General features: G+C 40.0%; 1 protein-coding gene across 3 annotated transcripts in view; it reads left to right on the top strand.

Annotated features, from left to right (window-relative positions):
- PLPPR5 (phospholipid phosphatase related 5) overlaps positions 1-16,021 on the top strand; it is a 110,551-nt gene that overhangs the window by 33,909 nt on the left and 60,621 nt on the right. For all 3 annotated transcript variants that reach the window (XM_065655787.1, XM_065655788.1, XM_065655789.1), the window contains 2 exons: positions 10,625-10,757; positions 13,061-13,311. In XM_065655787.1, the coding sequence (XP_065511859.1) occupies positions 10,625-10,757; positions 13,061-13,311 (384 nt within the window). The remainder of the gene's footprint in view (positions 1-10,624; positions 10,758-13,060; positions 13,312-16,021) is intronic.

Raw genomic sequence — 16,021 nt, forward strand, 5'->3', positions numbered from 1 at the left:
AAATACTCATGCTTAGATGGTTGATTTGTATCCATAGTTTAGTTCACATGTGTTTTTAACCTTGAATGCCAATGGCAAAAAGTAGTGTGTGAAAGAATTAGTTTACCACACCAGAATTCCTAAAAAGGTTACCATATCACTGAATGTGTGAAAGCACTGTTCAACACAGCATGCTTTGAACTTCTCTTTCTAGTAATATCTTAAGTTGCTCAAATGAGAGATTACATCCATCACTGGTTAAAACCACAGTATATGTATGTACATTTACATAACAATTACATATTTTATCTAATACCCCTTTATTGTCTTCACAGAGAAGACCAAATGGCAGCTCTTATAAAGTCTGCCTTGAAGACAGCCAGTGTCAAAGTTTCATAAGATCTGAAATTTTTAAATAGACTCATTGATCCCTAAAACACTTCAGTCACCACTTGAGCTTTTTTGAAGATATTTGATAAAGCCAGCAACGTTTACTATTATTTTACAGTTCTATGCAAAGCAGGTGATTCTTGTTAAGGTAAACCATTATGCCCTATTTTATCAGTGGAAGGAGATACAAGCACATATTAAAGAAGAGTAGCTGGGCTTACTTTGGCCTGGAGACTTCGCAATTAGTTTTCAGAATACCATTGCATGCCTAAAAGAGCTGTTTTTATGCTCTGCTGTCTTCACAGCCAAGTATACAATCTCCCCTCTGTCTTGTAGGCATTTCCTGTACTAGGAATTTTTTGCTAAAATTTCCCACTCTTGCTGCTCCTGTTTCAGCTCATTGGCTACTGTGCTAATGAGGGCACTTGGGACTTCCTCTTCATTCAAGCACTGCATTGTGCAAACTCCCGAACAGGGTCAGACAACATAGTGTTGCCAGCTGCACATCTGCAGCCATCTGGATTTGTGGCCAGAGCAGTAAAATAGACATTGTGTAGCGGAGTGACAGTAGTGGTGCAAATCGTATTTGCAGAAAACTGTAAAGTCAATGCCCTATATTTGACCTACAGGATGTGCAGTATCATTATTGAAGCAGTGTTTCTACATGTATATGTAGTATATGTATCAAAGAAAGACAAATGGGATGTGGTACTGCTATGCAATGTTCTGTGAAAGAACTTGCTGGCTAATTCCCTTCCATTGCATTGTTAAGAGGTAAGCAATTATTAAAATTTCTGATGCTCATAAACAGTTCTCTGCTCCCACTTCTATGCCCTCATTAAGATTCTGTTTCTAATAAACATCACTTCAGTATATTAATTTATTGTAATAACATTCTTAAGAAGAAACAAGTGCACACTGTGAAATTACAGCTTTCAAGTCAGAGGAAAGAGATGCAGATGAATGGTCATGCATTGTTTTGTATCTGGGCTTGCTATTTGTTTGGGGATGTCTGCAAGAGGGACTTCTGATCTCTTTCTTTCTGGTGTTTCTCACTGATCACCATCTCTAGTGACCATCCTGGGAGTAACATCATGGGTCTGCCTGGAGTCAGTGGAACTTCACAAGTTAACTTTGACAGAGCCATGGTTTAATTTGCTTTGACTCTGTCACTGAAGTGTCAATACAAGTTGCAGCCTCTACTTTACTTTGAAAGCTATTATTTGGTCATTTGTTTCCTGGCTTTCACAGGCACTAGAAATGTGGCTTAATACTGTCAGGGTTTGTTACTCTCTAGTTTTACTGCTAGTTTTATGCTGAGTGTACATAATATGCACAAGTAACTTTGATGTGAGACAGCTCAGAATAAAGTCATAGTTCTAGATCAGATGCTTTCCATGCAATGGCTTTTAAAATGTTTTAAACTAATTTTTAATGACACCTGGATCCTTTGCAGTAATTGCTTACAATGTGAAGACTATGAAGTATTATATAAGAAGAACTACTTTAAGGTAATATGCTGAGGAGTGGGCATTACAGTTTTGAACTTTTCTTTCCAATTTATCTGATCTGTTAAACTTCTTTCCTAAGTATTTAGTACTACTTCCCTGTAAAATTGGTTTGGCTTCCTAGTTTTGTTATCTTCTTGGGAGGGCATTCATAACTAAGATCCATTTCCACACTTTGCCATAGACTTGCATGACTAATTCAGCCCCTGTTGAATTTAGTGGAAACGTTACCTTTGATTTCACCTGGAAAAAGATAATGACCATAGTGTATTTGTGGGTTGGCAGTAATACTGTAGCCTAAGCTAATCGTAAAGGAAGAGATGCATCTATGGAGGCCATTATAATAGGAGTGAAAGTAGATACATGCTTTCGAAGAAAGCTGTTTTATTATGCAGATAATTTTTAATAAAAAAAAGTGTAGAATCATTTTATTGAGCTGTCTGCTTAAATTTATCATTATGAATCAAATAGTAATTGACAGTAATAAACACAAAAACCAAGAGTGTGTGTGTTTTGCAGACACAACCTATTTTGCCACAAAACCCCAGAAAACTATTTTTCTGGAATCTTACAGATATTAATCATATATGCAGCCTGTTTTTCTCATATTTATATTAAAACACAGAGTGCTTATACCAGTACAGTGTTTGGTCCTTCAGCTTCGGTTGTTGGATGACTATAGCATTTTGGTAAAAGTGGCTTTCCTGGAGCTGATCTCAGGAATAATATATCTGCCAAATGTGGCTGGCCTTGAGTAGAAGTGAGGTAGAAGTAAGACAGGGTGAAAAGCAGGAATTTCAGATATTCTCCTTGCTCTGAGAACAGTTGGCTTCTGTCATACGCTGACTGTAAAACCACTACTTTGTGACCAGAGTCTTTAAGAGATGCCCTTTATGTGATCAGTTTTTATTCAAACAAGGATGAAAGACCGTTTAAGTTGAATTATGTTTGAATTTCCTGGGTAGAAAAGTGCAGTTGTGTAGATCACCTAAGGTTTAAAGCATAAAGTAACATCGCTGTTGGAAATGGTCATTGGTACAGGTGGCTATCATAAACATTGGTATTGTGCTCGTCAAGGAATAATGTTTGCAACATGCACAGAAGGTTTAAGAAATCAATCTCCCTCAACAGACAGAACAAATACTGTTTTCTTGGACAGGCAAGAAACAAAGGGGTTTACCAAGGCCAGGCCATAGGGAACCACAGTCTCTTTCACATGTGTCACTTGCAATGCAATAGAAGACTTCCTTGATACAGCTGAGTGCAGAGCTGAACGTGCTCTCAGGAATTCATCTTCTAGTAGGGAAGATAAATGGTAGGGCTTTAGACATTTTGATTTTCCTTCACAAATATTATGGTATTTTAAAGGCTGAAGCTAAGCACCTGAAAAAAAGAAAAAAAGTGATGTAAAGTTCTTTTTCAAAATCCCTAATGAAATAATTATATGTAACAATAACCTTTTTCAGGTATCAGTCAGAGATCTGGAGACTAAAATTAGTTGATCTCCGGTCATATTACAAGCTAGCTTTCTAACAGGTTTGTTTGTAGAGTGAAGTGTGGAGCTGGAAACTGGATTATGGCATCCTCGTTTTTGCAAAAAGGAAATGAGACCAACTTAACACCTGTATGAATCCCCTATTATGAGAACCTTATCTGGGATACTTCAGCTTGAAGTAACTTTGCCTTTTAAAATGTGAATGGATGCTTTTAGAAGGCAGTTTTGAATTAATTCTTTTCTCTTCCCCTCACCATTTTCAGATCAAAATTACTGTCTTATTTAGCTGTCGAGAATTTTCTCTAGATTATTTTTTCTTTTTCTAGCTTTTGTGTGTTAATTTTTTAAAGTTAGAAAAGCTTGGTGCATGGGCAAAACTATGTTATCGACTACCTCTTGGAATGTGTTTGCCAAGAACATTTGTCTCAGTGTTGTGACAGTGCCAGCAGTGAGATCGCTCTGGAGCCGGGTGCCAGACACTGACTTGGCCCCCAGACTGTCATGTTAGCATCGCTGAGCTTGTGTTCCTACTGTGCTGGTCATATCTAATCCCCCAGAGAACCGCAGTGCGGAGCAGCTAGATACTCTTCATCTCGCAGCGACTGAAAGGTTTTGTAGATGTGCGCAGAGGATGGTGTGATGCCCAACACAGTGGATAAAGCAGGTTGAATACAGAGGGGATGTTCCTGTCAAGGCAGAGCCCGGCAGGGCTGGCACACCCCGGGGGGCTGCTTGCTCATCCCTCGGCTTCTGTCGCAGAGCATCAAATGTAGGACCTGCTGTCACACGCCAAGGCTCGCCCTCTGGCCCTCCATGATGATGGCACAAGGCCCTTCTCTGAGTTACACTCGACATACCGGGCTCCCGGTAACTCTTTCTCAAAATGATCTTTTACATGACCAGGTTTTGCTCTGGCAGCGTGTGTTTCCAGCCCTGGTGCCAGCGCGCAGCTGCACAGAGGCTCTGCCCCTCGGGTAACGCAGGCGGGCTCTAGAGGAGATGCTGTTTGCCTGCACCATCAATTGCTCAGGCAAAAAAAGGAAAAGAAGGAGGGGAAAAGAGGAAGCTTTTAAAGACACTGTACTTCAAAATATTTCATTTTTTTCTGTCGTATGGTAAAGTAATGAATGAAGATAATTCAGTGAATGATGAAGTTGGCCATATCTCTGTGATTATGTGCTCATGGGGATCATTTGAAGCACCTTGGTTGTAAATGCTTGGTTATTACGTGCCTCTTCTTTTCAAATAGCAATAAAGTCTTCATGAAGTGAGCAACCTTTGCCACTGTTACATATACTATGTGTACAATGTATTCCAAAGAGCAGTAAAGAGTATTTGTCCCTGTCAGAAGCTATGTTAGTATTCAATAGTATATAGCCATACTCTGCACTACAGAGAAGTAAAGCAGATAATATTTAACTATTAGATATATAATCTTATGCTGCTGTTTTTCTTTTGTGAATGGCCATGATAAAATATAGACCAAGAACCCTATTAAAATGTTGATATTTTTCTCAAAAAATTGAGAGTATGTATCTTTAAAACAAAATTTACTGGGAAAAAAGGCCAAGTGTTGGTGGGTTTTTGTGGTTTTTTGGTTTGTGTGGTGTTTTTTTTTTTTTCCCCGCACATCTTTGTCTAGAAAAGTGATTTGCTTTTCACATCTTTTCTCCAGACTTTCAGAAGCTGCTATGCAATATGGCCCTATATCACTATGCTGAATGCAAGGGGGATATGTTGTATTTAATCAATAGCAGACAGATTTATCTAGGATTTTTTTTTTCATTTTCTTCAAAACTACGGGTCATTTTTTACTATAGAATATGTGCTGCTGTGAAAATCAACCAGGGCATTTGCTGTCAGTTTAAGCAAGCAAGAAGCAATGAGAACAAGAAAAACACAAAGAAAATGGCCTCAAGGGAAAGCTCTGCATAATGAACTTGAAATTGCTACTGCTGGAAATACTGTTGCTGCTTTTCCTGCCAGGGCTGTCACCTCACACAGCAATTTTAGCTTAAAGCAGAGAGCAGAGCTTATCTACAGCATCACTAAAGACTGAGGTTTATGCAGCTAGATTTTCCGAACTCTGGAGACCATTATGCTCTGTGGTATGTTGATGGCATTTTTAAAGGGGACATAGGCCACAAATAGCCCATGGTCTTGCTAAAAGTAAAGAAGAAAAGATAAAGAACAGGATCAGAAAGTCTATGGAAGCCATTTCTTTTGAAAAAAAAATCTATCCCACACTTTAAGTGGGAGCTCAGAAGTGAAATGAATGAGGAGGCCATGCAACTTAAATGATAACAACTTACCAGAGATCCAGAGATCCAGAGATCACCCCCAAGATTTTTAGCTCCATTTCCCAGCTTCCCTTCCTGCCTGATAAGGAGGTATAAGGAAGTTCATTCTAGAGAGAAAAACAGACCTGTGAACTGCCCAAGATGTTCATTCCCCAGAGGGACAAACCCTTGCCATGTTATGTCTGGAAGACGGTCTCACAGAAGCCTTGGTTAGGGTTCAAGTCATGCTTAAATGAGAGAAATACAATGAAAGAAAAGAAGTCAGAAGATAAATTACAGTATTCTTCTTAACTTGAGAATTTCAGAATATGCATGAATATTTAGTGTTCTTTTTAATGCAATAACTGCCTTTCAGTGTTACTTGTCTGAGTGGTTGCTGTAGCTACAGCATAACCCTGAGAATTGGCAGAGGGGGAATCGTGTATTCTACCATGTTCCCTGGCCCGTATAAAATATTTCATGAACACTTGTATACCCTAAAGTAGGTGTTAGCTGGAAAGATCTATGAATTTATACACAGAAATTTCTTTCCTAATCCCAAACAGAGATTATCAACCTTGAATTTCAGGATTTATCTTGTTTAAATGCATGAATATACCCTCAGATATCTTGTCATCCAAATTAATGTTTAATTATTACTTGAATCCTGGGTTTTTACATGAAGTTATGTCATATATGAGAAGGTAGTCCATAAAATAAACTTAATTAGTATTTCAGAACTTCAGATTTAAGGTAATTTATTTATATAGGTGCTGGCTGTTGTAAACCATAACTGACACTAGGGAAAGTGTGTTTATGGAGCCAGCTTACTGGAAAATCAATAAGGTCAGAGCTGCTGTAGATCTAATATTTGGAATGAGTCAAGTTTGACATTTCAAGTTGAAAAAGAGCTCAGAATTTGGAATCAAGATAAGGATATACTGGATGGATGAGTTTGGGAAGGACAAATTAGATTTCTAAATTGACATGCAGTGCTAAAACTAGGAACAGCTTGCCTGGATTCAGAAGAATGACTAATATGGAAAAAACCCTGAACTTATTTGCAAGGAAGGAATCAGTGTAGGGAATGTGTGCTAAATGCTTAAAGTACCCTGTGCAGAAAATAAGGAAAGGGATAGGTATTGGGTGGTTGGCAATACATGTATTACTAGTACAAGACCACTGTGAGAATAGATCAGTTAAGTTCATCAGGAGCTGAGAGGTGAAACAAGGAGAAATGTTAATTTTAGATCTCACTCCTCCCAGACTCTGTTCCTGGCTGTCGAATGGCTTGTCACATCACAGACAGGATATGATTGTCATGGAGATGGTTATGAGAACTTTTCCTGTAATTTAGATTTTGCTGGGTTAATATTTCTTTTCCATGCTTCCATGAAAAGAAAGGAAGATCTAAATGCTAGTTCTGAAGTATGCATTGATGTTAAATATTATTATGTAGGGTGACTTATTTTGTATTGTTCCTAATTGACTTTATGTTGTGAACCACGACTAAGGACCTGCCCGGAGGTTACAGAGGGAAGATGTGGTGGAACAAGGACATGGTCACTACATGTCAGAGCTTGGGCTGATGCCCGTAGAACAATCATTCTTGTCTTGCTCCTTCTTGTAACAGTTATGTACACTGTATTTTTAGCTGAGGGCTGTGAAAATTATTTTTATATGTGTTCTTTACAATATTAGAGCGCTGGCACTTCACATTTTTAGTCTTCAGGTGAAAATTGTTCTTTTCCTTATACTTTACGTGCTGTAATTATACATCAAAAGGTTTCCTCAGCCATAGGGATGGTCTTTGCTTTTAACAGCTGTTAAAATATCTGAGAGTTAAGAATTTTAACATATATTACTGTTCAGGCAATCTGTACGGTGATCTGAAGAGGTATGACCCTGTTAGAACAGGGTGAAAGATACTTCTAATATCCTCACTTTTTTCATTGCAAATTATATTTCTATATCTGAACGTGTGTAGCTCTGTCCAAAAGTTTATGTTGTCATAGCTTTCAGATTCTCAATTGCAGTCCTTCACTAACAGTTTTGGAATATTCCAAAAACTTTTTGCCCCAAGACTTAGCTAAGAAGTACACAAGTAATTATGTTATTTTAAATGTCATTTCTTGACTGTTTGCAACTTGCATATGCAGTGCAAAGGGTAATGGTGGTCCCTGTGCCAGAGAGAATACAGAAATTGTTCCTTCTTGGAATATACAGACATGCAAATGATAGTAAAGGGCAACAGGGAGATCACCCTCCCTTTCCTCCGCTCCGTACAGCTTCTTGTTGCTGGTGATGCCAGAGAGAAAAAGGAGATGGAATTGAACTGGGAAGCAGAATCTCTCCTGGGACTTACTGAGATTGAAAAAGATTTTCCTTCCATTCCTTGAAATATCAATAGGCTGATTATTGAGATGAGCAGTGCTTGTGTTGAAGGCTGGAGGGAGGAGAACAGCTTTGGCTGAGCTGCCAGTACAGAAAAATACAGAACCTGTATTTATTGTCAAATTCCAGAAGGGTTCTATCAAAGTCACAGGAGCACAGGGATAAATGCTTGTTGTGCTCAATGACATATCCCACTCTGATTACTTCTGAGGGCAGAGCACTAGGCCTAGTGTAGCAAAAGTTTTTTCTTTGGCTGACTTCTGCGTCATTCTGACCCTTGCACCTACGTACCCACTGTGAAGCTGGTTTCGTTCAGCTAAGAACTTGAACACTGCTCCCTGCTATTCTTGGAGCAGAGGATTTGCTTCATCCAGGTCACCATCAAAGACAGGAGATGTAACAAGGAAAAATTGTTGCCAGCAGCAAGGATGTAGTTGCAGCTGATGAAGACAGGTTGCTGTGAGTGAGGATCTCCTTTCCTATGAGTGAATGAGCAGCTCTGCCATTCACTGACCCCAGCTTCCCTGCAGCCAAGAAGAACAGCCTGTATTCCTACATCAGCAGATTCCGGGGCTGTTCAGAGCTGGAGAGTTGAGCGTGCTGGCACACTTTGTATTTTTGCAAGAGGTTGAGCTCTGTATATCACAGATGTTTCTCTTGTGTTGGATTCTGCTTTTTCCTAGAGTTTGGAAATCTGCAATAATTTTACTGAAATGTATTGGACTGGGCAAAAAAAATCCCCAAACCAGTTAACAGAATCTGACTGTATTCAGGTTGCCTAGTGCTTGATGTTTCAGTATTCTAGAGGAAACAAGGGAGTTACTGTGACTCATAGTGAAAGTCTTAGTGTTTCAGTTCTCACCTTTATGAATCACATTGAAATTTTTTCTTTGTTTTTTTCTTTCTTTTCCTGAGAGCTGTTAGGGGTCATTGGGCTGAATTCTCGTTATCGTTGTCATAATTTTTATGAACTTGAATTCAAGGTCGAGTTACATTTCAAGTGTGTACCGATCATTTGTTACTTCAGTATGTTAAAAATTTGCTTGCACCAGCAAGAGGATACTTGTTAGTTCAGGTTTTGAAATTTCTGTTTCATCTGAAAATTCCACTAGGATCTGAAGCCAGTCTAAAGTAACAGATGATGGCTGTTTCTGTGACAAACTGAATTTTGCTTTTTATGCACTTGCCACCACAGTAATTTTTGTTATTTGTGCCACATTGTTTACAAGAAGCAGTTCCCTCTTCTGTGTGTCACAATTTAGCCCAAAGTCATCTGTGTAGATCTACAAATAACTATGCAAGGTCATTAATTGCATTCTTCCTGTTGACAACTGTGCTTGTGAGACATCATCCCTAAGTGTTTTTGAAAGCCAGTGCTGTGTGTAGAACTGTTCAGACCTGTTGTGATATATGAAAACGTTTATAATTTCCTATTGGGTCAAAGGTTTATAAAAACCTAGGCAATTAATCAGACTTGATGGCATTATTTATTGTATTTGTGTAGTATGGAGACTTCAGTTTGCTGGTCTTCATTGCTGTTGATCAAAGTGTGATGTACCTGTCAATAGGCTTTACTACTTTCGTATAAAAGAGTGGAAGAGCCTTGCCTTTAAGTCTCACAGTGAATCAAAGTTGGAAAACAGTGGTCAGTATTTGGCCTACTCTTTTTGACCATACCTGTGCTACCTGCCATAAAGCTTCAGTGTCACAGGTTTTGATAGATACACGCTTAAGGCCTGGCTTTGGCTGTTGAGTCTCCCTACCATAATTGTCGTGAGTAAATTAAAGGTCATCTCAGAGGAGATATTTTACATTCAAAATCTATATTTTTCTCATTTTTTAGCCATATTTTTTTTTTTCAGCTGTAATGTGAATGATCTACAGAAATGTGAACTTTATTCATTTTGGTGTAATGAGTGTGAGACAGGCCATGCTTAATGTTAAAATATCAGTGGTGACACTTTGTTCAAGCATGAGGAACAAAGCTAAAGCCAGACTTGATAAACTTAGCTGACAAAATATGAAGCAAACCCTGTTAAGTACCTCCTGGCAAACTAATCCTTTGGTGTTAGCAGTTCTGTTGTGATATATTTATTTTTTCCTTTTTTTCTTCTTTTCCAATGCTTCCTTCCCCCTCCCAGCCTCTGCCTTGGTCCAAAATTTAGAGCTCAACCCTGCGAAGTGCTGAGTGTCAGTGAAAGCCAAGTGGGAACTAAAATGTTCAGCATCTTCCAGGATTAGGCCTTTACTTTGGCCCACATCTTATGCATTATGTGATCTGTTGTTCTTGAACTAATAGATTTCTTTCTCTTTCCCCTTATCCTGAAAACTAGGTTATGTTATATTGATTCCAAGTCCTGGTTATAGAAATTTATTTTCTTTTAAGGCAAATAAAGTAAAGCAAGGCATATTTCCCCCATAAGAAGATTAACATACAGAACATGCTTCACTTATGTTGTCTTCTGTGCTGGTTTGGTCTTTTATCTTTAAAATGAGATAGCCTTCTCTGTCATATTAGTACATTTTGCTTGCTGTAATCTGATGTACCATTTCTCTCCCCTTTTTTCTGCTTCCCTAAGATTATCGTTGGAGAAACTGCAGTGTTTTGTCTACAGTTAGCTACAAAGGATTTTGAAAACCAAGAAAAAACAATATTAACTGGAGACTGTTGTTATATAAATCCACTGGTGCGCAGGACCATCAGATTCCTTGGTATGAGCAAAATTAATGCTTTCATTTTCTAAATGGTGGGAGTGATGCATTATGTCTTAATTTTGACCTGGGAAAAGTATTCAGATAATCACACAACAGTTCATGTGTCCTAACTCAGGTGCAGTGAGTTCTCTCCTTTTGGGTAGCAAATGAAGCTTCTTGGAAGGCTGGGTAAAAAAAAAAAAAAGTTGCAGAAACAGTAGTAAAAATAGAAAAAAAAATGAGACCACAAGGAGGAAAAACAACTAGCAGGCTTGGAGCAGGGTGAAGTGGAGAAGGGAGATACCCTTGTGCCATGTCTATAGTTGATAGTTTTCTTCTGGCTATGCACACACGTAGCAGCCAAAGTTGAAGACATTGGGAGAAAAATGTGTGTTTGAAGCCAAGCCCAGTTTAGGTACTTTCTTAGCCCAGAGACTGCATTATAGTTTCTATCAGAAAACTGTACAAGAGCCGTGCTCCGCTGAAGTCAGCTGTAACTCCCCCATGGACCTTAGCAGGTATGAGATGTCATCCTTTCTATGTCATTCTGAATATGTTTGGAGGGAGAAGCACCACCACTCAAAATGTCTATTGAGTATTCCCAGATGCTGCTTTTTAATTCGTGCAGGGAAGCAGCAGCATGGCTCAGTTCTGTTTGCTTGTATCTAAGAGAAACAGCTGGAGGAACGATGCCTTGGGGCAGCTAATCCTACTGCGTGCCCCAGCCGCAGTGGGAGGGACGGGATGTGCAGCTGTGTCTGTATTTGCAGTGCTTGTGTAACAGCCGTGCCTGCCTTCTGAGAGCACGGTTGCTCGCTGTCACAATGAGTGCTAAAACTCAGTAAGAATGAGACTGTCTTGCATAGATCCAGAGGAGGTGGCAAGTGACGATGAGAAGCTCCTCCTGCTCCAGTTGGTCTGTGTGTAATCAGTGCCTGGGTTTCTTTCCCACTTGGTGGGCCCTCCTTGCTCACAGAAGCAAAAATTTAAAAAATTGGGAGAGAAGGAAGGGATGAACAGTGGCCTCTGTGCTGTTTTACCAGATGAGGCGTCACTACCCGTTGTGCTCACACAAAATGGTGTAGCCAGTGATGCTGGGGCAGTGCACACCCTCAGGGCTCGCTGAAAAGGCCCTTCTGCGCAGCCACTCAACCAGGCGCAATCTACTGCTCACCAGTGTCTGGCAGCTCAGGGTGAATTAACATTAGTGTGACATGGCTGACCAACCAGGATCCCAGAAATCATCCTCCGTCCTCCAGCTTTGCTGGAGAAAAAAACCTAACCTTTAGAAACATGTGTGTTTCTGTGGCATCATGTCTGCTGTAGTGTACATCCATTAAAGTCCTCATGGTGCCCCATTACTGCTAGAACTCATGCTGTATTCACAGGGAATTGAAGTATGGGAAAGGTAAGGTGATTTGCCTGTGGAAATGCAAGAGGAATTCTCTAGCTCAGGTGGAATTTGGACACACACCTGCTGGCTTTGCCTCCCAGGCAGGGTGCTGTGTTTGCATTTCCTTCCATAGCTCATTTTCTGCTTCCGAAAGGATAGAAAGGGACCTCAGAACTGCAAAATTCTGTTTTCTTTTAAGTAATCAGATAGATGCATTTCCATTCTAATGAACACATGCTTAATGCTTTGCTGGTATGTCTGATTAAAAAAAACCAAACCAAAACAAACAACTCTTTAGCATGAGCAGCTCCTCAAATATATATAGATCTTTAGCTCACTGTGGTGATATTGTGATTAATATGCCATGCATAGAGACGTACACAGTAGAAGGCAGATGAAGATAACTCGTGCAAGGCAATATTTAATTATTCAGTACTTCAGCTTCTTTACAGCTGCAAGGGAAAAGAAAATGTTTGTCCAGTATGTGTTAACAATTTTTCAAGTTACTTCTCCATCATGGCCTGACTTTCTTGGCTCTCAAACAGATTTATAGGGTGGAAAATTTGCCTCTCTCACTTCTATTTAGTGAACATGGGCAAAAGTTAGGTACCAGTCTAGCTAGTGACCCCAAGCAGTGCAGACTCGTGGCTGGGGAGCCTGGGAAAGTGGGCTGCTTGCACAAGAGGTGAGCGTGCTCCTCCGAAGGATGGAGGGAGACCAGGTGCGCGGGTACATTGCGGTGTTGCTGCTGCAGTTGTATAGGAAAGTACCATCCCCTATATGGGCCAGGATCTTTAGGGTACAATACACATGAGAGTTTTTCAGGTTCTTAAATGGAAGGAGCTGGTATATGACTATGATAAATACTATGATATGTTGCCCTGGAGTGAAATTGTCAGGAAATTTAACTCTTTGTTTCCCTCTTTAGGAATTTACGCATTTGGACTGTTTGCTACGGACATCTTTGTAAATGCTGGACAAGTAGTAACAGGGAATCTTGCACCACATTTTCTTGCACTTTGTAAACCCAACTATACAGCACTTGGATGTAAACAGTATACACAGTTCATCAGTAGCGTACATGCCTGTACTGGAAATCCAGACCTTATCATGAAAGCCAGAAAGACATTCCCATCCAAAGAAGCAGCACTAAGCGTATATGCAGCTATGTATCTGGCTGTAAGTATGTTGTACTATTTAATGTCACTATATTTTTGAGAGCAAACAGCTCACAGTGTGAGGGGAGGAGGGAGGTATGGGGAGAAAATAAGACAACTCTTGACTGATTTTATATATGTAAACATTCTATGAGGCCTTTGAGAATTTGATTCGTTGGACTTAATTCTGACAATTACAGATGTAGTGGTTCTCTGAGCCTTGAAAGCTAAGGCAACCCTGAGAGAGGGCAAGTTGTCAAAAAAGGGTTATAGATTTAGGATAATCAAGCTCTGGGTTTACTTCTTCCCCATTTCCAGGCAATTTGAGAGGAGGCTTTGTTGGGTGATAAAGAGAAAGGGCAGGGATTGCCCGTGACTGGTAGTGGTTCCTTTCCATGTTTTAACCCGGTACAGATAAGTAGAATTGCACAGAGCTGTATTCTTTGGTGGGGTGAAGCAGAAGAGTGTGCATATGTAAGTATCCAATCTGTGCAGGTTTCCTGAGATCTGTGCATGCCTTTAGGTACTAGAGTTGGTATTGAGAGGTACCTCAGCGCTCACGCGAAGCCCGTTCGGCTCTTATTCTGTAATGAAGTGGACTATGAGACAATCCAGTCCTCCTTCCCTCTCTCCTCTCTGGTAGCAGGGCTGGGGTAAAAACTGGTATTTACTGCCTGGCGGACGAGCTGTTCTAGAGGCTACTGAGAAGCGTGGGGAGGCAGGGGAGAGGCAGAGTGACTCATGAATCTCACTCAAGTAACTCTGCTTAGTACCCCATGGCTTAGTTTGGAGTGCACATCATTCTAGTCTTAAGCAGAAGTACATCTTGTGCTTAGTAAAGCTGTCCCCGGCACACGCCTGTGGGAGTCTCTTACCCGAGCTGCGCTGGTGGTCACAATCCTTTGTAGCCCTTTGGCTGAGCCCAGGGATCATTGTGTCAGTGGGGAACCCACCAAGTGTGTGTGCACCTCTGTGGTCATTGCTGGAGTCATCCCTTGAATCCCCTCAGTATTTGAACAGTGGCCTGCCTATACGTGTGTGTGTGTGCGTGCGCATACATACGCATGTATATATACGTGTGTGTTGCTTTTGAGCATATATTTAATAAGCTTGCTTCTAGTTCCTGATTGATCTGGAAGCTGATACTTGCCAACATGGCAAAGATCCTAACCCCATCCATAGACAGTGTGCCAACTCTGCTTCTGAATATGGTTTTAGAACCAGTTGCTTAAAATCTTAAGCACTGACAGTAACACTTAACAAAAATTCCTTGTGAGTGATGTCTGTTTAAGAGATGTGGATCATCAGTTAGTACAAGAAAGTGTTATCTGCAAATAGGAGACGAGCAATAAAATTCTATTCTAACTTGAGGCAAGCGTAAGACTCCTAATAGTATTGTCTTTATTTGGGAAGATATCTAAGGCTTTGCTTCACTGAAACATACCTCTAAATTTGGCACAAGCTATTTTAGAAAATATTCAGCATTCTTCATTTTAATTGCTCCTATTTTTCTCATCCATCTGTAAAGTTGGATTTCCACTGTTGCTATGAGTCACAGTAACTAAAGGAAACCAACTGTTCAGCTGCTGCAAAGCAGGAAGGAAAATAATATTAATAGATTTTTAAAAACAAATGTAGACATTAGTAAGGTGTAATACCTAGTTTCAATGGCTTTTGATATGAGCGAGAGTATTTTATGCAAACCTTGTCTTGTCTGTGGTCAATATGCAGTTAGCAACATCAAAAAACTGCTGTGATCTGTTTCATGACTTCATGATCTTTCAGTAACTGCAAAAATAAATATATCCTATGTCATTACTGTATCGCTGCATGATGCATGACACTGTCATCAATTAACTATAGCACTATGGACTGTTCTCAGAATTTCTGAATTACTATAGGCTGCCTAATAAAATGATTTGCCAAGATGTATCAGCTGAGTTGTAGAGCCTGCAAATTTGCATCCTTGATGCAATATTGGGAGATGATTATTATTTTTTTTTAATCCTGTTGCATTGTTGCAACTAAAAATACTGTTTACACACCAGGGAAAGAAATTCTATGTTCCAATATTTGGGGCCCCATCCTGACACTGTCATGATGTTTATCAGGATAGTTTGCCTTGAACAACAACTTTCTCATCATTGTTCATTGGAATAGAAGATTTAAACAGAGCCTACTCTTTGTATGAGCTGTGGTACAACAGTTATTGAGAGCATGGACGTAAAGACTTCCATGGATTACTCAGCTAGTGTTTCATGATCACATAATCTCTGATACAAAATGTGCTTTCTTTTTGGTTAACAGAAATTTTTGGGAGGGGGGCGGATTGCTACAGAAGCCTCCCTGGACATTTCAGCCAGCTGTGCACAAAACACAACAAGCTTAAAGACATAAACAGGCAGCAAGCTGATTCAGAGTCCTTGCCCTCTGAGAGGGCAACATAAACAATGTCAGAATTGGGTGATTTCACCCATCAATCCACTTAAAGCTTATGCTTTATCTGATAATTCCCCTATCTCGTTCCATTTAAGTGCAACCATGTCCTTGTCACCTAGCAGCTGTGCATATTGTCTTGTTAACAATAGCTTCTTCTTTCATCTAAGTTCTTGAGTCTTCCTTTTCTTTCCCCCTCCCCTCTTTTGAGAGTGGGTGGCTGCTATGGTAACTCTGAATTCCCCTCCTGCTGCAAGTGCAGTCTTTTTCAAACAGTTGTGTTGCTAATATTTAGA

The sequence above is a fragment of the Caloenas nicobarica genome, chromosome Z (genome assembly GCF_036013445.1).
Source record: "Caloenas nicobarica isolate bCalNic1 chromosome Z, bCalNic1.hap1, whole genome shotgun sequence".
In the NCBI taxonomy this organism is placed as follows: Eukaryota; Metazoa; Chordata; class Aves; order Columbiformes; family Columbidae; genus Caloenas; species Caloenas nicobarica.